The sequence below is a fragment of the Erpetoichthys calabaricus genome, chromosome 1, assembly GCF_900747795.2.
Source record: "Erpetoichthys calabaricus chromosome 1, fErpCal1.3, whole genome shotgun sequence".
Classification (NCBI taxonomy): Eukaryota; Metazoa; Chordata; class Cladistia; order Polypteriformes; family Polypteridae; genus Erpetoichthys; species Erpetoichthys calabaricus.
The window spans coordinates 102,068,419-102,094,313 of NC_041394.2; the positions used below are offsets into that span (position 1 = coordinate 102,068,419).

Consider the following 25,895-nt stretch of genomic DNA (forward strand, 5'->3'; position numbering starts at 1 on the left):
AATATTAAAAAAGGCTGATCCCTGACTAATTTGTTGCCCACAAAGTGTTTCTTGTGCCACAGGTAACACTCTTTCACATTGTGCACTTTCATGTGTTCACACAGCAATTTTAATATGAACACAATTATTATGCAGCCCATAATGATTTCATTTTTAAGCTTTGCACAATTGTTTATTTTTCTCTTAATTTGTTTATTTATTCATTTTTCTTGCCCTCTTAATCCAATGTGGTGTCACCCCTAGATAAATAATAAAAAATTATTTTGTTTATACTTGTTTCACTTAATCTGAAGTAGTAACATTTCTGCATAACTTAGAATTAAGTAATCTAATCAAGGAAATGTCAAAGTAATATTTTGCAGTTCAGTGATCTCTGTTTACAGCATTAAAATACATGAAAGTTGAGTTTTTTAATGAAGCTAATCACTTTTCAGACTTACTGCTTATTTTTCAGATTTATTTTTCAGTATGTGAATGCATTTGTTAATAATGATATTTAATGTAATTTCTAGGTTTTCCGTCACTATCTTTGGCTGACCAGATGTCAATTCTACAGAGTGTATGGCTAGAGGTTCTAATCTTGGGAGTAGCTTTTCGTTCCCTGCCTTATGAAGATGAGATTGTTTTTGCTGAGGACTACATTATGGATGAAGACATGTCTACAATGGCTGGACTAACTGAATTAAATGGTGCTATTAATCAGTTAGCAAGGAAGTACCGCAATTTGCAGCTTGATAAAGAAGAGTTTGTCATGCTCAAAGCTATTGCTCTCACAAATTCTGGTACAGATATTTTTTTCTTAAATGTATTGCAAAGCAAATGTTTAGTCAGCCAGATATGCATGTTCTTGGCAATTTTTCCAGCTTGACAGTCGGTAGGACTGTAGATATTAAGTCTGTGTTAGTGTACATAACCGTACTTGATATTTGCCATCATTTAGGCATAGAATGTAATATTATCATGCACTTTATCAAAATAAGATCAAAACAGCTTGCAGTGGATGTTGGTGTTCAATCCACCCAAAAATGTATACGCTTATTGAACTGTGTATGTATATACTGTGTATAGTCTCTCTAGATTTACTCAAAAAGAGGTTGTTCTATTATTACTGTTCATGTATTTGTTTTCAAAGTAGTTCTTTTTATTTGGGGATACACAAAGCATTATCAGTATTTGTAGCTCTTGTTGCTGTTTTAAAATTGACTTTGTTTTCACTATTATTTACAAAAAATTAGAACAGAAGCTTTTATTTAGCTTGCCACAATCAAATTAGTGTGGAATTACAGTATATGTAGGAATTTACACAGACACTTTCAAAATGTTGTTAAAATAGAAAACAGATGAGTATTTTTGCATGTAAAAGATCAAGTACTTTAGTAAATAAATGAAAATTATAATTAAGCAAAAGGAGGCAAATGTATACATCCATCAGATATTTTTATTTTTTTTTTTAAGAATATTCAGGGAAGGAGCACGGTGGCGCAGTTGGTTGCGCTGCTGTCTCGCAGTTAGGAGACCCGGGTTCGCTTCCTGGGTCCTCCCTGTGTAGAGTTTGCATGTTCTTCCTGTGTCTGCGTGGGTTTCCTCTGGGTGCTCCAGTTTCCTCCCACAGTCCAAAGACATGCAGGTTAGGTGCATTGGCGATCCTAAATTGTCCCTAGTGTGTGCTTGGTGTGTGTGTGCGCGCCCTGCCCGGGGTTTGTTTCCTGCCTTGCGCCCTGTGTTGGCTGGGATTGGCTCCAGCAGACCCCCGTGACCCTGTAGTTAGGATATAGCAGGTTGGATGATGGATGATGGTTGAAATGCAGGTTTGTTATGCTAGCATTTTACAGCAGTTGTCTGAACCTGTGTGTGCTAGCCTTTATCTTGTTCTTCTGTTAGACAAAAATAAAAATCAACTGTGCAATCTGAAATTAAACTAACTCACACAAGAATACATAGCACTAATGATTAGTGATACGCTAAAAGCCTCAGTCATTCTGACCAGTAGATAGATAGATGCTGTGCAGTGCATCCGGAAAGTATTCACAGCGCATCACTTTTTCCACATTTTGTTATGTTACAGCCTTATTCCAAAATGGATTAAATTCATTTTTTTTCCCTCAGAATTCTACACACAACACCCCATAATGACAACGTGAAAAAAGTTTACTTGAGGTTTTTGCAAATTTTTTTAAAAATAAAAAAACTGAGAAATCACATGTACATAAGTATTCACAGCCTTTGCTCAATACTTTGTCGATGCACCTTTGGCAGCAATTACAGCCTCAAGTCTTTTTGAATATGATGCCACAAGCTTGGCACACCTATCCTTGGCCAGTTTCGCCCATTCCTCTTTGCAGCACCTCTCAAGCTCCATCAGGTTGGATGGGAAGCGTCGGTGCACAGCCATTTTAAGATCTCTCCAGAGATGTTCAATCGGATTCAAGTCTGGACTCTGGCTGGGCCACTCAAGGACATTCACAGAGTTGTCCTGAAGCCACTCCTTTGATATCTTGGCTGTGTGCTTAGGGTTGTTGTCCTGCTGAAAGATGAACAGTTGCCCCAGTCTGAGGTCAAGAGCGCTCTGGAGCAGGTTTTCATCCAGGATGTCTCTGTACATTGCTGCAGTCATCTTTCCCTTTATCCTGACTAGTCTCCCAGTCCCTGCTGCTGAAAAATATCCCCACAGCATGATGCTGCCACCACCATACTTCACTGTAGGGATAGTATTGGCCTGGTGATGAGCGGTGCCTGGTTTCCTCCAAACGTGACGCCTGGCATTCACACCAAAGAGTTCAATCTTTGTCTCATCAGACCAGAGAATTTTCTTTCTCATGGTCTGAGAGTCCTTCAGGTGCCTTTTGGCAAACTCCAGGCAGGTTGCCATGTACCTTTTACTAAGGAGTGGCTTCCGTCTGGCCACTCTACCATACAGGCCTGATTGGTGGATTGCTGCAGAGATGGTTGTCCTTCTGGAAGGTTCTCCTCTCTCCACAGAGGACCTCTGGAGCTCTGACAGAGTGACCATCGGGTTCTTGGTCACCTCCCTGACTAAGGCCCTTCTTCCCCGATCACTCAATTTAGATGGCTAGCCAGCACTAGGAAGAGTCCTGGTGGTTTCGAACTTCTTCCACTTACGGATGATGGAGGCCACTGTGCTCATTAGGACCTTCAAAGCAGCAGAAATTTTTCTGTAACCTTCCCCAGATTTGTGCCTTGAGACAATCCTGTCTCAGAGGTCTACAGACAATTCCTTTGACTTCATGCTTGGTTTGTGCTCTGACATGAACTTTCAACTGTGGGACCTTATATAGACAGGTGTGTGCCTTTCCAAATCATGTCCAATCAACTGAATTTACCACAGGTGGACTCCAATTAAGCTGCAGAAACATCTCAAGGATGATCAGGGGAAACAGGATGCACCTGAGCTCAATTTTGAGCTTCATGGCAAAGGCTGTGAATACTTATGTACATGAGCTTTCTCAATTTTTTTATTTTTAATAAATTTGCAAAAACCTCAAGTAAACATTTTTCACGTTGTCATTATGGGGTGTTGTGTGTAGAATTCTGAGGAACAAAAATGAATTTAATCCATTTTGGAATAAGGCTGTAACATAACAAAATGTGGAAAAAGTGATGCGCTCTGAATACTTTCCGGATGCACTGTATGTACCTTCATACCATACTGTGTTACCAGGTTGGATAAACCTGCTGTTGTAGTATTTTATATAAATAATGGGTTTGGTTGTTTTTTCGTTTCAGTTCTTTTTATGTTTATATACATTTATCCTGCTTCCTCCGGGCGCTCCGGTTTCCTCCCACAGTCCAAAGACATGCAGGTTAGGTGGATTGGCGATTCTAAATTGGCCCTAGTGTGTGCTTGGTGTGTGGGTGTGTTTGTGTGTGTCCTGCGGTGGGTTGGCACCCTGCCCAGGATTGTTTCCTGCCTTGTGCCCTGTGTTGGCTGGGATTGGCTCCAGCAGACCCCCGTGACCCTGTGTTCGGATTCAGCGGGTTGGAAAATGGATGGATACATTTATCCTACTGCTCTCTTAGTCTAAAGTCAAAATTTAACTTTCATTTATGAATGTGTTTAACCAAATGCCTGATGCAGTACAAATTTGGTACTGGAGGTATCGTTTCCATAGCAGACCTGCTACCTCAAAGGATGATGACTGGAGTTCAGCAGGGTGTAACATACAGAATATACAGATAGTTACCCCAGAGTAGATAAATCACTTTGTTGCAGTGAAGGCCAGTCCATGCTTTTCTTTAAAAAATAAATTAATTAATTAAAAAAGTAACATGTTCATCAAAAAAGAAAAAATGAGTATCAATGAGAAATAGCACTCTGTCCATAAAAATCTGGATCACATTGTTATCTCTTGAAACCTTTCCTGAAATTTAATGCTCATGAAGCATTCTCTGGATTTGATTTTGTGATCGAGTAGTGTGCTAAATACATATATACAACTCCTTTGGAGACAGGTGCTAAGGGTCACACCTCTGAGACTCAATATTTGTTTACAAAACATAGAAATAATGCACGACAAAAATATATTAACTAGCTCATATTAAGAGACAGACAAGCAGAAAAATGAATGAATATTTAATGTAATAAAGAATGCTGTTCAGTGTTCTGACTAAACCGGTTTCTGACTCGGTCCGTATGTGCAGTAAATACAACACTATTTGATTGAGTAAACAATTCTGAGAGGAGCTCACATTGTTCATGGAATGAAATTGCATGTTTCAAGTGCAGCAGCACAGCAAGGTGCAGCTTGTTACTAGATGATTTTGTATTAATTTAAATATAAATCCGATATAAACTAAAAGCATGTTGAACAGACAACATCTGTTGAATTCTTTGCATTTTAAAATCAGCAGGTTTTAAATTGTTTCAGAGAAATGGTATAATTTATTCATGACAACACCCTACATATGTTTTCACTACTAGAAAGTTTTGTAGCTCACTCTTGTTACTTTGCTCCCCCAGCAATTATTAATTTTCTTAACGCTTATTTTTAGTATTCAAGTCAGAAATCACAGCAAAAATGTACATTAAATTTCTGTTGACTGATATAACAAATTATTCAGTCTATAAATTAAAACATTACTCCATAAAGAACTTGTCTACAGAAAGGCAAGTGCTTGACTGCAGACTTGATGTCTGAGCTGTACAGTTAGACCCATTCTCTTGACAAAAGTGTTACACTATCATGCCTGCCTCTTTCTGATAAATTCTGCTGCTGTCTTTGTGACATTATCATTTTTTAGTTTATCTCATTATTTACTTCAATGTGACATTTTCTTTCATAGAAAAAGTTCCACTACATCTTTCAATAACACTACAGCCATTGAGACATTTTCATATCCCTGAAATTATCACTGATGCATTTGGATGGTAAATTTAGCCTTGAAACAGAATCTGCTTAAGGCAATATTTACTGTAAATGTAGGTTCATATGCATGGAACCTTTTAGAAAAATTATTGTATTTTTCTTTAAACATGAGGAAGAATTAAATCAATTTTTAATTTAAAATTGTAAAATGGAGTGCAGTAGATGAATGCTCAAAGTGACTTTTAGCCAGGAGGAACGCAAAAGTATGTAACAAAAACCGCGTCCTATTAATGACAAATATGTGTGTTGATATTTTATTAAGGGCTTCCCACTGCAGAGGAGTCTGACCTTGGTGTGATTCAGATCCTTTCAGGATACTGAATTTAAATAGATACTGTATATACATTTTAACTGAAATACTTTTTAAAAATGTGATGCATTTTAAGCAGTTTTAAATAAGCTTCTCAAAAGCTTTTAGTCATCTGGCCAAAAAAAGTATTTATGCAAAGACTTTTGTTCAAATAATAAAAAAATGCACAGTATGTCATATATAGTTATTATGGTCATTAGCACAGTTAAATATGTGCCATGCTAGCTTTTGTAGTACACTGCAACTGCTCTTTAACTACTATTGACTGAAAAGCTTAAAATGTCTTTTCCTTTTCTTTCACACCATTTTATAATTGTCAGCTCTCCTGCAAAATGGAGAAGAGCACATGTGGTAGTTTTTTTCACAGTAAAGCCAACATGCAACTGTGCTGTCCCGCTGGGAGTGTATATTATTGTAAACTCACTGCAGGATACCTTGCAGTATATCTGTCTTGCTAGCTTGGAGCAATTGAAGGCTGAGCATACAGTAGTTCAAGGGATGAGCCTGAATGACCAGTAGTCAGCAGCTGGCAAGCAGAAAGCATGGGTTCAGCATAGTTCGCCAGGTCTCGCCATTTACGAGTATCATCCTGCCAAAATATGGATAGGTGATTGACTTTGCCCTCACAAAACCCAACCACACTGTTACAGAGGCTGTGATTCAGTTCAGTTTTCCTTGTGATCTGATTTAAAAAAGTGAAGTGCTTTACATTGTCTATATCTAAATGTGTTCTTGCTCACTTACTTTATTGGCTTTTTTAATGCTGCCTGCATTTACTTATTTTGCTTTATTTATATTCATTTATTTTCTCACATATTACAGACCAGCTCATTCAATCCATGTGTCAATAATGCTGTAGACCAGCGGGCATGTGCAAATTCTAATGGCCGGTAGACTATAGAACTATTATAGAAGGAGGAGCAGCAGCATATGACATTAGAGAAGAATGTGTTTAAATAACAAGCATTTGGAAAAGTCTTGCAGAAAGGATCTATAGGAGACCTTCCAGCATGACACCACTGGTGATGGAAATTGCAATTAATGGAAGTAACGGTATCACTGGGATATCAGTAAAATACACAAGAAGTGTCGTAAAGCCCTACATTGTTTCTTTTCCCCATCTTTAAAGTAAGGTACACTTCAAGAGATGACACTTGTCAGTTTTGTTGTGTATTTAACAACTGGATGTAATGTACCACAGATGATTAGTAAATTTGTAGTAAGATCAGAGTGATCAAACACTAATTGACTTAACATTTAAAGTATTAGGAAACCAGTCTTCTACAGTATTTGCTTATCTGCTTTATCAGGACATTCACTTTCACCAGGACACTTCAGAGCTGTCTGTTGGCCTAAGCAGAGTTCCCAAAGTAAATGTATACAAACATAGAAACATTAGGCTAGAATTGTTTATAATTTGTGTAATGTTCTGGAGCAGTGAACTCCATTCAATAAGCAACTTTTTTAAATTTGATCAGGTGCCAACAGATTTATTAATAATTCATATAAAATGTAGAATTTTCTGTAATCCAAGCCAAACTAACATGCATCTCAAAATGACCATTTTTCAGATTTGAATAAAACGTATGCAGTTACTTCTCTGTCAGTAAATGGACTCAAGTGCCGTAATAGTATCAGTAATCATTTTGAAAATGGGGAAAAAAAGCTTAAATCATTTTCTACTAAATTACTGCAAATTACCTGTATCTAGAATGTGAAGAAGTGCAATAACATTGGCACACAGCACCAAATTGCACTACTGATAGTGTAATTTTCACATCTATACCAAATAGAATGATCATTTTATTAAAAATAGGTGTATTTTCTTCTATAATGGTTGAATGTTTTCTCATTCTCATTTTTTTCATTTTCAAATGTCTGACATGCCTCACTCAGGCCTCTGTTTTGTCTCAGCTGTCTGGTGGCAACTCCTAAACAGTTGTCAAAGCTCTGGAGATCTCTTAAAGCTTCTGCAAGATGAAATACTTTAAAGTCTGAAGAGGCCTTTTACAATTAAGTTGATTAAATGCTTCTTACTTAACTTGGGTAACTGATAAGAGTTCTTATGTGACTTTTCTGTTTTTTTACTGGTTAAAAACTAAAGTTTTAAGGCATAAAGGATGAACAGCAAGACAGTGGCAACTTTTTAACATTTTTAATGCCTCATAACTTCAGTACCAAAAGTCATATAATTACAAGTATGTCAGAAAAAGATGAAACAAATGCAATGGGGAGAAGGATCACAATAAAATATTTTAATACTAAACCTGACATTTTTCCAGCCACAATCTAAAATGATTTCTTTTTTTGCCATACTGGTAATAATGTCATTATCTGCAGTAGTGTCCAATTAAAATATTTGGAAGTGGGCGTGCTGTGGCCAAATTGTGCCATTGCTCAACGTCCACATCAGCTGTAGTGGCTTTCCAGAATAAGGAGTAAATGCAATTAGTAAAATTATGTATAAAATTAACGTGGCATAAATTTTGATGCTTTAAGCTTTTTTGTTGTTCATTTATAATTTTGTTTTTCTTTGTGTTCATTGCAAACTTTAGATTCGGTTCATATAGAGGATTTAGAGGCAGTTCAGCACCTCAAAGATGTTCTCCATGAAGCTCTTCTCGAGTATGAATCCACCAAACACTCAGATGAGCCCCGGCGAGCTGGAAAACTGCTGATGACTCTACCGCTGCTGAGACAAACAGCCAACCGTGCCCTTCATCACTTCTATAACCTCAAAGTGGAGGGTAAGGTACCGATGCACAAGCTGTTCCTGGAGATGCTGGAGGCTATGATGGATTCTCCTTGACAGCAGGTCAAGAAGAAAAAAAAGAGACAATAATGTTGGCCCTCAAAAATACAAAAGGGCTTTTATTTGTACTAAAGCCATATTGGTCTGCAAAGCTATTATGTTAAAAGCTGGTCAAGGACAACAAAGTTATTTAATATTGTCAAACAGTACTTCCATCCTCCTTAGAAGAGGGACTGAACCCATTAATGGTGTGCTATTGTGAAGTGGAACTAATGAAAGAAACGCTTTTGCAGGATCTCCAAGTGAATACACACACCTTGATGTCTTGATTTGGGAATTTCTTTCGGCTTTCTTCAATTCTGGCTTCACTACTAAGAAACATGATAACTATGAACCAATAGTAATTTCCTTCTGGCAAACAAAACATCAACTCTGGGCATGTCAGACCAAGCTGTATGTGAATCACTATGCCATACATATTTGAATTAGATGACATCTAAGGAAAGAAATCTGATTATGACTACTATAGTTCTAGTGAAGGAAGCTTTTATACATTTTAAAAAAGGGAATTCCTATTTGAAATATTATTAGATTTTTATTTATTGTTATTTTTTATAATAGGTTATTTATGACATTTCTGTCTTTCCTGTTTGATGACAGCACCACTTCCATCAGTGCCTCAATATTAACTTAAGAATAAACCGTCTTCCCTCCATTTTCATTCTTCCAAATGGCGTTCTATAAAGTAGTTTCTCTGCATTCCCATTGTACAAAATCATGAAGCCATAGCACACGCTGTACAGATTTTTTTTCCCCTGTTACAGCCAAGAATCACACCTGGCTTGGAAATATTTTGTAGCAGGAATGACAGGTTAAGAGTGAAATAGTAGCATGTAATATACTGTAGAAATGGTCATTTAGCACAGATGGCACATAAATTATTTTTTTACATGAACTTTATTTCAAATAGCTCCAGACGCCTTCGCTATTATCCCTCTAAGGGTAAGCTGCAAATGAGTGTTTGCTTAGACACTGAATGTACATTACTGTGTACTTTTATGTGAGGACTACAACACATATTCCAGGTGACACTTGCTGCTAAGGGTTATTGTAAAGTTTACCATTTACATGAAAGCTAATGCTACTTGACAGCAATAAAAGATCAACAGCAAGCGTATAAATGGCTGTTTATTTACAGCAGATTTTTTTAGTTCTGTTATGTTGGTGTTCAATCTTTAATACCCATAATGTTTTGGGTAATAAATGTTAATTTCACTATTAAGATATACATGTATGCAATACAATCATTATATACTGTTTGTGTGTGTATATACAGTATATGTGTGTGTATATTTATAGAGTCTTGCAATATTATTTTATTAGTATTTATTTAGGGCAGCTATATCATGCAAGGGTTTACTAAGGTCATTCCAGAGGTACCCAGGCTATTTCACCCTAAAACTGTTTTGTTGCTTTGAAAAATATTTTCAGTAACAAAATTGTTGCAAATGATAGATGCATTTAAACCGATAGACAATTTTGTAAGCAGGTTATTCATCGAGCAGGCAAATCTATACTGCAAGTGAACATCCACAATACAAAGAAACAATACACCAAATAGCATTTGTGTAGAATTAAATATTAAGGCGTGGTATCATAGAATACAGTATTTGTAAAAAAAACAAAAAAACATGCTGTTGCAGACCAAGACTTAGAACTTTACAGATTATAGTTAACAGAATTATTGCCACATGAATACAGAAAGGGATGCAAGCTCCTAAAACATCAATTCCTTTTTGTCCACATAGACTTGTAGTATAAATGTGCAGGTGACCTTAACATCTGTGCAAAAGCACTTTAGATAGCTTTTGCAAAGGAGCAGATGGTGCATTCTTAAAGAGCAAACTGTGCAAAGTAGCAGAAATCTATGAATGTGGATGCATATGCAGTTTCAGTTTGACCTTTAGTCTCTGTTCATCCTAAACATAAGTACAATTACTGACAGGAAAGCAGGAGGATTTTTGTATGATCAGGTTAGCAAGCGCCTCCTTGAAACAGGGAAAAGGCATAATAACTTTACTGAAAGAAAATAAATGTATAGCTCGATCATTTCAGAAATAACTGAATAAGCAGAGTCCCAGCAAACAATCTGATGTTGCAAGCTGCGTATGATATGTAGGGAAGAGACATCAAGGTGCTTTATTTCTAAGAATCAAAATATATACAGTATGTATTAAAAATATCAAAATAAACTGTTATAAAAGAGAAGACATTTTAATTGCTATAGTTTAGAGGAGCTTTGCATTAGCAGAGAGTCTGAGCTTCAGGTGTGAGTATTTGCTGTCGACAGCGTGATTGGCCTTGAACTGAAACCTGTCCGTTAAAAACAATGCAGAGCCGGGGATGCTAACATCAACGGACATTAGACTTCCAATTTTAATTTAAAAATAAACAAACATGCTTTTCCTAACACTAAACAGGATGTGGTGCTGAAATTAAGGAAATACATATGTCCTTTATTTTTCTTTATAGCATTTACTGACTTGATTCAAACAGAAAATGACCTTGTTAAATCATATTTAAAACACAGTATTACATCTACTTGACTGAAACATGAAGAGCAAGTGGAAGACCAAACTAGCCAGAATCAGAAATGTGTTTTAAATTGCACTTTGGATGCATTCTTCTTGACCAGATTGGAACTATATTTGAAAAAAGGAAAAAAAAAAAAACATTGGGGGCATTAACTTAAAGCTGTGGGTATGTAAATTTGAAAATTAGATTCAAATTTTAGTATTGACTGCAGCAGCCAGAAAATTAAGAAAACTTTTCTTTTGGGAACATAAACCTGGAGCTTCTGTTCGACACAGATGGACCTTGTAAGCTGTTTTCAATTCACGCGTGTAGAGGTGCAAATCGAAAGAAACAGGGAGGAATGTTCAACGATGTCCCATTGCATGGAGCAATAAGGGTTGATGCTGACCTGAAACGGAGGATACCAGAGTGAATTGTAATCTTCTAAATTATTGTCAGTGAACAAAACAAAACCTGTGATTTTATGCACTGTAGGATTTCTTCCATAAATAGTCTGAATTCAGAAGTAACCATCTTTTTAATTCATAGCAATTCTATGTGCTGTAGAACTAGAAGCCATATATTTCAAGAAAGCAATACATATCAGCCTGTATGGTAGTAAGTAATAAAACAAAATAAATACATTTTCCAATGCCAAGAGGGCAAGAAAAGCATTTTAATGACCTGTACACCATTTTTTTTTTCAAAATCAGTGCAAGGACATTGTCCTTAATTATTATTATTAATTATTTTATTGTAATGAAACCTTTGCCTCATGTACTTCTAGGTTGTGTTTGTGTCGTTGTAAATTGTGTGCTGCTCTGGGATAAAAACTAAAGGAAATGACTGAAGATTTATTCTCCTAGAGTAGACACTTGGGGTGTGCTGATGTGCCGATTTACTGATTAATGTATATTTTCATTGTACTTGAAAAACCTAATGCTTTCCTCATTTGCTAAACATGAATTTTATTTTTGATATGCCCATCCTTTGATATCCAATCCTCTTGGCTGACTTTTCTTTTTTATTTAATTAATTATGCAGATCCAGTCGGTCAGCCATCAAATTGCGTCTGAATGAAGGGGAGCAAAAGGGAATATTAACACTGCAAACTAATACAAAATATTTTTTTACAGAATAATGTAGTGGCTGTCTTCGGTGATCAATTGATTTTATTGTAGCTTGTGGACAACATACAGGCCAGTACACCAATCATTCTGACCTAAAACACAGTGGAGAGTACATGAATAACTTGAAGTTATGGTGCAGTGTGTGACAGTGTACTTATATTTAAGGTACATGTATGTGTAGCCTGCATTTGTACTTGTGTTTGTAAGTAAACGTAAATAAGTCTGCATTTTCTAGGTTGGGCAGTTCAAAGTGTACCTTAAAAATCAACACAACTGTAGTGCTTTAGCTTTACAGAGAGCCACGCGTAATCAGAAATGCCAAGATGGCACTGCAGTTTCTAGAATGCAGTTTACAGACTTGGATCTCTGAAAAGAAGCTAAGAAACCTGAAAAAAGTTGACAATTGCTCACACATTAACTCACTCACTTTACAAAAGAAGTGTGGCACTACTGACCCTTCATCTCCTTCATGGTTCCTAACCCCTTTGATTGAAAAATTTCAGAAAAACAGGATATGTTACACATAAAAGGATTGCAAACTACATGCCTGGCAGAATGTCTCAAGCTCAAAATTAGAAAATACTACAAAACTAAACCGGCCATTTAGGAACAATTGTGAAAATTTTATATTAGGATGAAGAATTGGTTTTATGCAGATGTTTATAAAATAATGAATTATTTGTTTCATAGAATAGACAATCACCTCATCTAACACTATCCACGGTAAGTGAGGATCATCTCACGACTGAGCTGCTTCTGTGTTTTCTGTTTGCAGTTGATGAGTAACGACATAGTAAAGCGCAGAGTATTGTATAGCAAACTCAGGATTGGGCGTTGTTGCGTCTTTTGTTAGTCCTGTAAGAGTTTTGTATATTTTTCTCAGTATAACATTTCTGTTGGTCAGTTGTGTTTCTGTCTACTTGCCTGTCTCTTCGTACTTATGGTGATTTGTGTGTGTGTTTGTGTGTAATGTATATCCTAAAATTAAATTATTTGTCTCACAGATTATGGCCTTTACTTCCAAAGACGGACCTTTTTTTTGAAAGCCATAAAGAGTGTACTCTTTGTTGGATGTAATGACCACCTTAAGATTTACTTCACGAAATAATCAAGAATAGCAATGATAAAATTTACTTTTTGAGGAGAGTATATTTAAAAAAAGAAGATAAAAGTTGAAAGAAAATGAATGGAAAAGCAGCACCTGTCTCTTGAGTCTTCCGTAGTCTGCAGTAGCAATGCAAAACATTGAGCAACTTGGCCGATTATCTTTTTGTGGCGCCTTTGCCCTTCGCATTCTGATACGTCTGTTCTGGTTCTGCTGTTGAGATTGGGAGCTGCTGCTGCTGTTTGTCATCTAAATAAATGTCTCGCCTTGTCAGTGCAACATGAGCACTGAAGCAAAATAAGATAATGCTGGTTAGAGAGGGGGCTCCTTGAATGGTGATCCTAAATAGACTTAGAAGGGAGCAGTCATGTCTGGAACACATTTTCTGTGTGAATACAGACAGTTCAAGTTGGATGTCATCTCGAAGAGCCTTCATTAAAGGGTTAAAAAGGCAGAAACGACAGAGCGTGTGATTTAACAGACAAGAAAAATCGGAGAGCCTCCATTCTTGAGGTGGTCATAAACTGAAGTGTACAGTAGATTGTGAGGCACTTCCCTTTACCATGAATCGGCATTGAGAAATGCCATCTTACCAGGTTGGTTAGATGCAGTGGAAGCTTTCCAAAGCAAGACATTTCTTCATTTCTTGAGAAGTTTAGCTTCAGAGATGCTTTGACAACATTTCAGTGGTGCGTAGCAGATTTGTTTATACGGGTGTTTCTAAATGTCGCTATGCTATTTGGTTGCACAGCATTAAGTGAGCCACTCACTTGAGAAATGCTGTTCATATTGAAGCCATTACTGCTTAATTCACGAGGACTGGGATTTTGTGCAGAACTGGAATTTTTGCCAAGAATGCTACTGGACTTCTGAGGCATACCATTGCTAGTGAACTGATGGCGGACTTAACTGCAGAGTGAAAGCTTTGTGGAGCAGAAGTGCAACACCACGAGTGCTGTTGAAATGAGCGTGAGCGTTTTCTTCTTTACATCAAAGCAATAAGTTCTTTTTCCATTTTGTTATGCAGCTTGATCCAATCTGGTGGCCACAATGTTGCCTATCTGCCATGGGCAGGTTAAGAAAAAATACAGCAATTATTTATAACTGTAATGACATTGATTCTGACTATACAGTGCTGAACTGTGTTTAGACAACCCTGTTCTGTGTGTTTGTGTATTTCTGTCCTCATCCTCAAAACCAATGTGTATGCATTAACAAATCTGAATTTTTATCTGCTGTAATACGGCCCAGTATCCATTATACCAGTCTGACTCTGAACTTGACGGATTTCCTCATTTGTACTGCTATGGCTTCAGATTCATGTATATTTAGTACAATTCTTGGGTATCCTACATAAATAGTGTTCAATATATTATTCATAGTTTTAGCTACAAAGGGAGATTGGCAGCATTCTGCAAAGTGTCAGGGTTAAGATGGCAGAAAGTAGGGACAAGGACCCTGTCATTGTTCATTTTTATTGTATAGTATATAAGCAATAACTGTGTATGCAAAAACCTTGAACCAAAACAAATTTCCACAGATTTATGTGTATTAAACATACAGAAAAATAAAATCAATAATTAATGTGTTAAAATGTATTTAAAAAAAAGAAAACTAATCTATTTTTATTCAGAAAATAATGAAAAGATAATGGTGGCAGAGCTATAGTGTTATTTCTTTTACTTTTTATTATTTATTTTGTTTGTACGTGTGTGTGGTTTTAGCCTTCTGTTAAATGCATGTTGACCCAAGTTGCGGTTGATATTTAAGTGCTTGTAAAGTAGTAAGTGTGTTGTACATTTTTTATTATTATTATTATTATTTTGATTGTGTTATATATTTGTTGTTGCTTATAATCTAATGAGTCAATGAGTCTCTAATGGCTGGGATTTAGAATAATCACTGTAAAATTCAGGACTTTTTTGTAATAAAATGTTCACTTTCATTCTTTTCTCTTTTTTTTGGGGGGGGGGGGGGTATATTTTGAATTGTTTTGCTCCTTCTCTTGCCCTCTGGTATTTGGCTATTTCAGATTTTTCATGGCACAAGTCTTTACTAGCTGGAGTACTTGGTGCTGCCCAGGGTGGATTAAAGTGCAGATGTGGTGACCACATAAAGATTACCAGGCGGAGACCAAAATGTCACTGACAGAAGGCCCAAAAGTGTCTCCTAGGGGCAGTGCCCGACCCAGAATCTCACTGACTAAACCTACAGTGGTGAGTAATTTTGCATACCTGTTTCCTGTCCCAAAAATACCTCCTTGAGGGCACTGCCATATTAAAGTGCCACTATGGTCACGAAGTAAAGTTCCTAACTGGGGTGCAGAGAAATTTGAAGCAAAAACCAGCCCACTGTGTTTCTCTGTACAAATCCTTGGAGAATGTGTCCGAGAAGTTCAATGGATCGGAAACTGGATTTGTAAAGATGTGGATACATTTATTTATCCCTTCCACGTAAAAAGAAGAACCCACAATTGTCTCTGAAAAAATTTGAAACTGACAAACAGTAATTGGCCCCTATCGGTGTTTATTTCATATTTAACAAAAACCAGATTCTGCTTTGGAGTTTTGATTTAACAGAATATTTGAAATTGTAACACAAATGAAAATGGCCTGAACAAAATGATGGAACCCTTGACCTAATATTTTGTTTAAAGACCTTTAGAGGCAGTCACTGCAAAGAAGCGATTCCTGGAGGTCTCATTGAGACTTCTGCACCTGTCGACAGGTAGTTTGGCCCACTCTTCCTGAGCAAACCGCTCGAGCTGTGTCAGGTTTGAAGGGGGCCTTCTCTAGACTGCAGGTTTCAGTTCTTTCCATAGATGTTTGATAGGATTGAAATCAGGCCTCCTAGAAGGCCACTTCAGAATAGTCCAATGTTTTGTCCTTAGCCATTCTTGAGTGCTTTTAGCTGTGCATCTTGGGTCATTCTCCTGTTGGAGGATCTGTGGCCTACCGCTGAGACAGAGCTTTCTGACACTGTACTGGGCAGTAAGTTTCACTCCAGAATGAAACTGAGATTTCACTGTTTCCCGCACAGTCTCAAGGCCCACCATACCAGACACAGCAAAGCAGCCCCAAACCGTAACCAAGTCACCACCATGTTTCATAGTAGGTATGGTGTTCATTTCTTTCTGATTTGACTTGCCAAACAGCTCCAGTTTGGTCTCATCTGTCCAAAGGATGTTCTCCCAGAAGCATTGTGGCTTGTCAATATTCATTTCAGCAAATTCAAGTCTGGCTTTTTTGAGTTTTTCTTTCAACGGTGGAATCCTCCTGGGTCTTCTTCCATTGAGCCCACTGTCACTCAAAAAGTGATGGATGGTGCGATCAGACACTGTTGGACCTTGACCTTGGAGTTCAGCTTTGGAAGTTGCCCTTTGCTTTTTTGTCTACTATTCCCACTACCCTCCTACCCATCCTGGTGTTAATTTTCTTCTTCTGATTGGCTACAGTTCTGTGGACCTTAAACCTCTTAAAATATGTGCAACTGTTGTCACAAGAACATCAAGCTGCTTGGAGATGGTCATAGAGCCTTTGCTTTTAACATGCTTGTCTAGAATTTTCTTTCTGATCTTCTCGGACAACTCTCTCCTTTGCTTACCCTGGTCCATATTCAGTGTGGGACACACGATGATGCAAAACAGTGAAGTGATGACTTTTCTCCATTTAAATCGGCTGAATGATTGACTGATTGCATGAATGGAGACGTGTGTGATACTAATTAAAGAAAATAGCTAAGCTGAAACATCATTTAAATCCAACGGTGATCCTTTCTAGGGGTACCAACAAATGTGTCCAGGCCATTGTGGAATATCTTTGTAGAATAAATGATACTTGAACTCTTTCACACTTGTTTTGCTTCACTGATTGACATATCATGCAGGCATACATGGGACAACTGCTTTTCATTTAATAACTTTTAAAGAGGCACACACAATTTTTTCAATGAGCTATCAGATTTGTCCAACAGTTTGCATAAACAGGCAAACAAGCACACATTCAGTTTTGTTTGATCAGAACAGTCAGTTAAGTATACGAAACCTGCAAAGGAACTCTCAAAAAATGGAGGAGCACTGGAAAATATGCAACCTACATTTCAGATTTTTCTATTTTACTTTCTTATATCGTTACTAACAATCTATACCATCACAAGAAAATGTACTATTCAGTATCAAATGGACACAGTTATAAGAACACAAATTGTAAGAAGAAACAAGAACCCCACATTGATAGTCATTGGAAAGAGCTTGGAAACCATTAGTGAAGAGCCCAAGATGGTTCATTGTGCAAACAAAGCAAAATCAACTCAAAGAGGGAAGCTGAAGCTCAAGAATACTAAAGAGGTGGCCCCCCACAAGGCAAAGTACAAGGAAACACTAATAATACTAAAAGGTTATGCAGTTGGATCTTTCCTTGAGCAGTAGGAAGAGCATGCAGAGTACTGATTCAGCCCGGGAACGGACAACCAGATACTTCACTCATGAACATAATTCTTAAATGTGTTTATTTTTTTTTTATCAGAGTTGATTTCACTCCAGAGCTGATGGCTGTATGTTGCCAATGTTGACACGGTTTCCCATTACTGCCTTGTGAAACAGTGCTGTGTCACGGTGAGCCGAAAAAAAAATAAAAAAAAAAGAAAACCTGTTCAGGTTGCAGGCAATTCTAAAGAGTCTGGCACAAAGTGCAGAAGCTTTGTTCTGGCTTATAGAGAATGAGAAGAAAAGCAGAAAAGTGACGAATGCCCATTTATCTCCCCAGGCTTTTTTCTCGTTAATTGTAACATGAAAACGTCAGTTCATTTTTGTACAGCGTTCTTCACAGAGTGCTGTGACAGGTTCATGGGTAGATATAAATTGTACTGATTACATAATGGGAATTTATAAGGACACAAACTTGTTCAAATAGACATAAATATGTGTAGATTATTAAGAATTAAAGGGTGTAGGTAGTTAGCTAGCACTTTATTTTTCTCAAGAGGGAAATTTACCATTTTACAGGAGCTTGACAAATAAATAAATAAAACAAAAACCAGCAATTCTCCTCAAATAAACAGAAAAACATCTGACTTGGCAGTCCCAGTGAGGCATTAGGCAGGTGTATTTCTACCAAAACGCGTGGAACATAACAAAGGCAGCTTATATACACAAAACAAAAACTAGACAATGATGCACATAATGAACATAAACCAACAAATGTGACTTTGGACCCCAACCAGGGGACGAGCCATGGCAGAGATGTGAGAGACGCATTGAAAGCGGTAAGTGTGACCATGTTAGCGGAGGTCATTTTTGTTGCAGTGATCAAACGTTGAGATTGGCGTTGATTCCAGGGCCTTCTGGAGTTCTCCTTTGGCTGCAGTGTAACATGCCAGTAAGGATGTTTAGGTATTTGTGTGATACAACATGCAGCCAACTGGTAAGCGGACAATTTATCTCAAACAGCACATTCTATGAGCTACACACTCCAGGTGAGTAGAAAGAAGAACATTATTTTTGTAACTGCAAGTCAAACGGCATTAATATGTGCCAGAGAGATGAATGCAGTGGCTCTTGGCTGTATTCCCCTGAGGGCCAACTAGAGCAGGTGCTTTATTTATGACATCTTTACGCTGTGTAAAAATATGTCAGGATTTTTAGTGAGCATTCAGAAAAACATGGAAAATCCATCTGGTGATTCTAAGCGACATATTCCTTTTTCAGCTCTTTACTCTTTCTACAGAAGAACTGCACACAGCTCTGGTCACATCAGTGAAGCTTAGCCCATCCTGGTTAGTGTGATGTGTCAGCAGGATGGGCACCAGTGGGTGGCTCCACTGAAGTGGTTGTTGCTTCCTTCATTCCTTCTTCTTTTAATGTCTCCTTGTTGAGTTTTGGTAGTTTAGTAGTTGTGTTGCCGTGGGAGTGCGATGAATTCTTGTTTGTGTCTGCCCAACATGCAACATGTCGCCACTCTCCGTGATGGGCTGAAGATGTACCAGGGGTTAAATCCTCATCAGAATCACAATACAAACTGGCCTGAAGTTATCGTCGATGGTGGTCCCATGCCTTTTTCCTGCTTAACACCTGTCCAACCATTATTGGACATCTCAATCCTTTCACAAGCAGTCCGCCATGGCGAAACACTGTGTCCATGTTGTGTAGAAGGACTTTTGTGCCACTGGTACGCCTTCAGCCCACAAAAAGCAGATCACTGCTCGCTGCTCTTCTTTGGTCCAAACAAGAGAGTGGAGCAGACATGTTCACTTCTACAAGAGAGAAACTGACTGCTCCTCGTCAACACTTCATCACTGCGACCAGAAACTCGCTGGGATACCACACATGCGTGGAGAAAGCTGTTCTGCCAATGCAAGCAGAGTTATTACAAAAAGTGTGGACATTTAATGATTTAACCCTCGTATAAGCAATTGGCTAGATGTTCAGTGTTGAGTGTCTGAGCTCATATTTAGCTGGTAACAAGGAGGCCAACAGGGAGCTGCCTACAGCGATCCCGCTAATACAGGAAAGCTGTTCATCCATTTTGAGAACTCACTTTTTCTGTTATGAGCTAAGCGCTTTTGTTTCTCGTAAAATATATTTTTCTCTGCAAAAACATATTGTATGTAGAATTATGGGCATCCATTTACAAGAATATTTCTATTATACAACGGTATTGCTTCTAGCACGTTGTTAATATTTGTTATTAATTTTGTGCTATTTGGTGCAAATTTTTAGCTACACGCTATTTAGTTTCCCCTCTGTTATCACTCCCGTTGGCGGGTCGCCACATCTGGATGCTCTTCAGTTTAATTAAATTGCTTTTTGACTTGGAGTTTTGGGTTGCGATTTGGTTTTAGTAACAAAATTACATCCTTTCAATACCCACTTGTTTTTGAATTAGACATTTGATCTCCTGGTCCTTTTTTAGCCTTCGGCCAGTTCAAGTTTGAAGCAATTGCAGGTCTAACCTGACAGCCTTGAGTGCAAGGAAGGAGGGTGGGGGGCATTTCATCACTGGTTACAAAATCTCAAAGTGTGTGTGAGGTTTCCAAATGACCCAGAAATCAGGCCAGGACCTTCAAGACCTGACCAGGGGGTCAGATTTATACAACTTGTGTAGGCACAAAAAAAAGAGAGGCCTGAAATGCCCATACGCAACTTTCCAGGCAAAAGTCGAGATTTGGAAAAGAAAACTTGACAGGAAAATGTGAGTATATTTACAGAAACTCTAACCCATCTGTATGCAACATTTCTGAGAAACTAAGAAATGACGACACCTTCGATCAAATAGAGAAATGAGGCCAAACCAGCTAAAGGACAAATCACAAGTATAATAATTCATATCAGCAAGCCATTCTTAGAATGTGTATTGACGTGACAAACATATCAAAGCTCAAAACTAATGAATAGGATGTATCAACTCTAGTTTAGTTCCTTTTTAAGAAGGCCAACGCTGTGTATTTGTAGTGAAGAACTTTTTTGTTCTTTCCGTCAGTTTTTATGGCCTACCTGTTGCTACTTCTCAGGATTAGAAAGCAATGTGCAGCAAAAACATGGGTCCGATTCTATAATCATCACGGCTAATAGCCTATTCATACCCTAATGTTGTGCTTGCAAACTACTACCTAACGGACCAGCAGGATTTTACATTTTTTTTCTTCTCATGATGATGACTGACTTATAAACTGATTTAGGTTCAGAAGAGCCGTAATCGGGGCAAATTGACATCCCACATATTAATAAGGACACCTAGCGAGAATGACTCTGCTTTTGTTAACCATGGACTGTGACATTCCATTAAGATACAAGTCATCTGTGATGTCAAGATGAGACTGACAAACATTGTGGCTCGGTGGCCTGGGACAACCCGCAATTCATTTACTTTGAAGCGAAGCAGCGTCAACAGGATTACTTGTGTATATTCATGGCAACTCTGACCCATGGGTACACAGCATTCTAGAGAAACCGGGAAGTGATGACACCCCTGATTCAGGCTGGGAAATGCAACCAAACCTGCTCAATGACGACTCACGCTTATAATAATTCATATCACTAAGCAGTTCTTAGAATGTCTTGACGTGACAAACACATTAAAGCTCACAAGTGGCAATTAGGATACACAGTGTGTATTTTAGCTCTCTTCTAAGAGGGTCAAAGCTGCATATTTGCACTGAAGAACTTTGGTTGTTCACCAGTTTATATCAACTGCCTGTTGTCACTTCTCAGGGAACTGGCCAACAGGTCAGGAATACCTCGGCCCACCGTGCCGGAAGCCATTAACTGACTGGCAAAGCACTACATCCCTTTTTCGTATGGTTTGGGTGCATATACATAAAACATGTTTTTGCCAACATAAAAAGGCAATTTGCAGCTGTGTCTGGTTCTCCTAACGTAATCAGAGCAATTTACTGCACTCAGATTTCAATAAGGGCATCTAGTGAGAATGACTCTGCTTTTGTTAACCGTAATCAGTTACATTCCATTAAGGTACAAATTATCTGTAACGCTAAGGTGAGACTGACAAATGTCATTGTTCAGTAGCCTGGGTCACTCTGTGATTAATTTGTTTTGAGGTAAATTAGCTTTGGCAGATGTGATGGTGCTATACATGGTGGCTAGCTTGATGGTAAGGTAACTGGCTGACCCCTCCATTTTTCTTAAGGTCTGTACTATTCATTGGAACAGCAATCTTGTCATTACATGTGCCAGCTGATAGTGGCTACCCGCTCAGACACTGGCGCCTTTCCCTGACCCCATAAAACAAAGGAGAGGTGCTATAGTGTCATGCATGCTCAATTGTGGAGTGAAGCATAGGACTCCCCAAAATGCAGATGGAGGTGGGGGGGTCTCACTATCAGGTGGGAAGCTGCTCTACCAACCAAAGGAGGTCTGCAGCATTGTGATTCCATACATTGATCACTCATAACATTAAAGCCACCGACAGGTGAAGTAAATAACATTATCTCATTACAGTGGCACCTGTCAAGGGGTGGGATACCTTAGATAGAAAATTAACAGTCAGTTTTGAAAGGTGATGAGTTGAAAGCAGGAAAAATGGGCAAGCGTCAGGATCTGAGCGACTTTGGCAAGTGCCAAATTGTGATGGCTGGATGACTAGATCAGAACATCTCCAAAGCGGAGGGTCTTGTGGGGGTCTTCCAAGTATGCAGTGAGCCGGCGACATGGTCAGGGTGCCCAGTGTTCATTAATGCGGATGAGGAGCAAAGACTAGCCTGTCCTGTGGCTACTGTAGTACAAATTGCTGAAGAAAACTTAATGCTGGCCATGACAGAAAGAGGTCAGAACTCACAGTGGATTGGAGCCTGCTGTGTATGTGACTGCGTAGCCACAGACCGCTCAGAGTGCCCACCAAAAGTGCCTACAATGGGCATGTGAGTGTCAAAACTGGACCATGACTGAAAGCCTGCTAAAAATATGAAATCCAAAAAAAAAAAAGGTTTGTTGTGATGTTGCTTGCATTATCTACAAGCCCACTAACACTTTTCCCAGTACAGGATTACCTTTTTTTGTATTATTATTTAAAATTTTTCAAGTCATTTACAAAACCTCTCATTCATAAGTTTTGTAGCTCCTTTGCTGCCTGTTAATATTTCTTCTCAAATTTCATTTTGAATGCTCAAAAAATGCTAACTCATCGTCACCCAGAGCTAGGACGTCTCACAATAGCCTGCCGGCAGTTGTGATTTTAGACTTTGTTTTTCCCAGGCTTACAATTCTAAAATTGGATTGTAGGCAGGTAACAGGATGTCTAACTGAGGACTGTTAGTGCCATTATTGCCTGAGTCATCTTGTGCCCCTGGCACTCATGCACAGTGCCTACATGGGATGGCCCCTATGAGTACACCCAAAGCAGAGACTCTCCGCTGTCACTGCCTACTGCTTAATCAAGGTCCATGAGCTCAGGGGCCAGCCCTGGACAGGCCGCCACATGCTGTTACACATGCCCCCATTCGACTTATCAAACAAATTAACCCAAAACCAATATGTGACACGTGTAGGCAGCACTCAGAGCCATCTGTTCCTTTCCTGAGCCTGTTTATCTACAGGACAGCTACTGGGCTCAGGGCACAACCGAACCCTGGATGGGATGTCAGTCCTTCACTGGGCACACTTACATATACTGTACATCCACACAAATTAACAAAAGACCAATGTGCAGTCCCATTAGACGCCACTCGCTGAGTGAGGTGGCTTAACTGCTGTCCAGAAACACAGCACCCCTCACCAACAATCTTTTCTGGCTAACCCATATCCCAAACACCATTGCTGTCTGTGTCACCCTTCTGACTGCATACCAGAGATGTGAGTACCTGAGTAACTGGCAGCTCTAAACTGGTCCTGTGTGAGTGTACCCTGTAATAAAACTAGCAACCTGTTAATAGCTATTCCCTGCCATGTGCCCAGTGCTGCCACCACCTCACCCGTCACCAGTTGAGCCTTTGCTCTATAAGCTGCTTTTAAACTCGAGTTTTTTCTAGGTTCAGGAAAGGACTCTTGAATGTCCAGGGGCTATTCTACCCAATGCCAGTAAACAAACCCATCCATCCCACATCACCCCCTTCTTCAAAGCTCAAGATAGATCTTGTCCATCAATTCCTAAATAAACAGCAAGGTACAAACCAGGGTCCTTACTATGCCACACGGGAAGGTTCAGTCTGCCACCTGACGATTTCTTTCTGCCACTCTCCCACAAAGTCTTTTACTTCAGAGTAAAAACTTAAAACAGTCTCCAAATAAAGATGATACTTGACACTTAAGAATAAAGAGAGTTCTTAACAAAATAAAAAATTTGTTTTCTAAATCTGTTTGTCTAGCAGCAGATCATAGAACGAACCTTCTTTTTTACCAGCAATGTTAGCTCTTTTAAATAGTTACCAAATGTACTTTATCAGGATCATTTTAATGAAAGGGATAAACTGAAAAATCTTAAATATTAAGGAAATAGTCCACTGAACAAATGTTGCTGTTTATTAAAGAAGACAAAGAAATGTGTAGCTTGAAAAACAATATTTGATAAAACTAAAGGTGAGTTCTCAATAGATCACGTACAGCAGTGGTTCTCACAGTGTGGTCCATGATCATGCACCACATGGTCCCTGGGATAGCTTACTCATCTTCCTTAAACTTTCGTACTGAGATGGGCAACTGAGATGGTCCAAGACAACGACAACTGAACATTTTACCAGACTTTTGTTGCAGATGACAACATCCAATGCAGAAAAAGAATTAGCATTCATCACAGAAACAGACTGGAGGGGGGTAGGAGTTCTGCTTGTGCTGGGTTTCTATTGGGTATTGTTGACAAGTTGTGTCTCTTGGTTTGTAGGCGGCATGGTTCGATTCATTACCACGTGTGATGCCATTTACATGACAGGTTAAATACAAGCTGACGCTCCAGTCACTATCTGTGATATTTTACTATAACTCTAAACCTTTCTTTGTGTGCTTCTAATTTTGTTTCAAAACTCATGCTTTTCCCTTTCTGACAATCATCTTGCTTAATGTTTTTGATTTTGGCACTCCATTTTGTTCTCGACTTTCTCAGTATTTTGACTTTGATTAATTTCCCAATGATTCCTAAATATTCATTCTTTTCATCCTGACAGTACAGAAATAATTCAGGCGCTTAAATGGAGGAGGTGTTTTCCGATAAACAGTCCTATTCTGGCTTATTAACTCAATATTGAGTTTGTGTGCCAACACTTCCTATTTGCACCCCAGGTTCTTACAGTATTTTTACATGTAGAAATAAAGAATTTGTTAATTGGAACATGGAATTTATGGTAAAGAATGGCTGCTGGCCATAGGTGGTCCTTTATATCTTTGACTTTGATAAAGTGAACTTCAGTCCAAAACACAAAGTACCACTGCTGCAGAATGCTGCATCTACTTAGATATCTCATAAATGACATACACTATTAATACAAATAGACAGGCCTGAAATGTTACCACAGATGCGACTGCAGCTTCTGCATTCACTGAAATAAATCTCTGATGCCGTTAAAAGGGAATATAGTAGCCCTACCACAGAATCATTAACTGCAGTGGTAACTTCAGTGAGTAGAATTCAAGTAGATGTCACCTTCCCTTTTTCCACTTCCTTCTATATTTTCTGCTATTTTATTTAGGTTTATTGGAAGTTGCCTTAAAATATAGTTCAAATGAATCATAAAATGCTATCTATAATTACTTTCCCACCATACGACCTGTTTTCAGGATCCAATGAGTTCCAGTAAGATGTAGGCCCTGGGCCACTTGTGGTCACTGGCCACTTTGGTGTGTTGCATTCCCACCACACTACAGGATCAGTAACCTTTATGTAAAACAGGTGATGTACAAAGGTTGTAAGTAAATACTGCTAACGTCATTTCAATATGCAGCAGTACCACCAAAACAATGGAGAATGAGGTACTAGTAGCTCTTCTGCTACGTTATCACAAATGAATTAATTATCCTGGAGTGGGACAAAGAGTTCATAAAAAGTCCCTTGCTCCTGAAAAATGTTCCCGAGCCGGGAAAGTGCCTTATCTGTCAAGTTTTCTATCTACTGGGCCAGTGGATTTAAAGTATCATTTGAATTTTATAAAAGAAGCATCATGGTTAGCAATGGTCCCTAATCTACACACATTTTTGAGACAA

At 38.4% G+C, this 25,895-nt stretch overlaps 1 protein-coding gene across 3 annotated transcripts in view; it reads left to right on the plus strand.

Moving 5' to 3' along the window:
- The window catches only part of esrra (estrogen-related receptor alpha), an 80,213-nt gene extending 66,869 nt beyond the window's left edge, over positions 1-13,344 (plus strand). For all 3 annotated transcript variants that reach the window (XM_051930551.1, XM_028804463.2, XM_028804464.2), the window contains exons 6-7: positions 513-782; positions 8,250-13,344. In XM_051930551.1, coding sequence (XP_051786511.1) covers positions 513-782; positions 8,250-8,503 — 524 coding nt within the window. In that variant the 3' untranslated portion in view covers positions 8,504-13,344. The remainder of the gene's footprint in view (positions 1-512; positions 783-8,249) is intronic.
- The last annotated feature ends 12,551 nt before the right edge of the window (positions 13,345-25,895 follow it).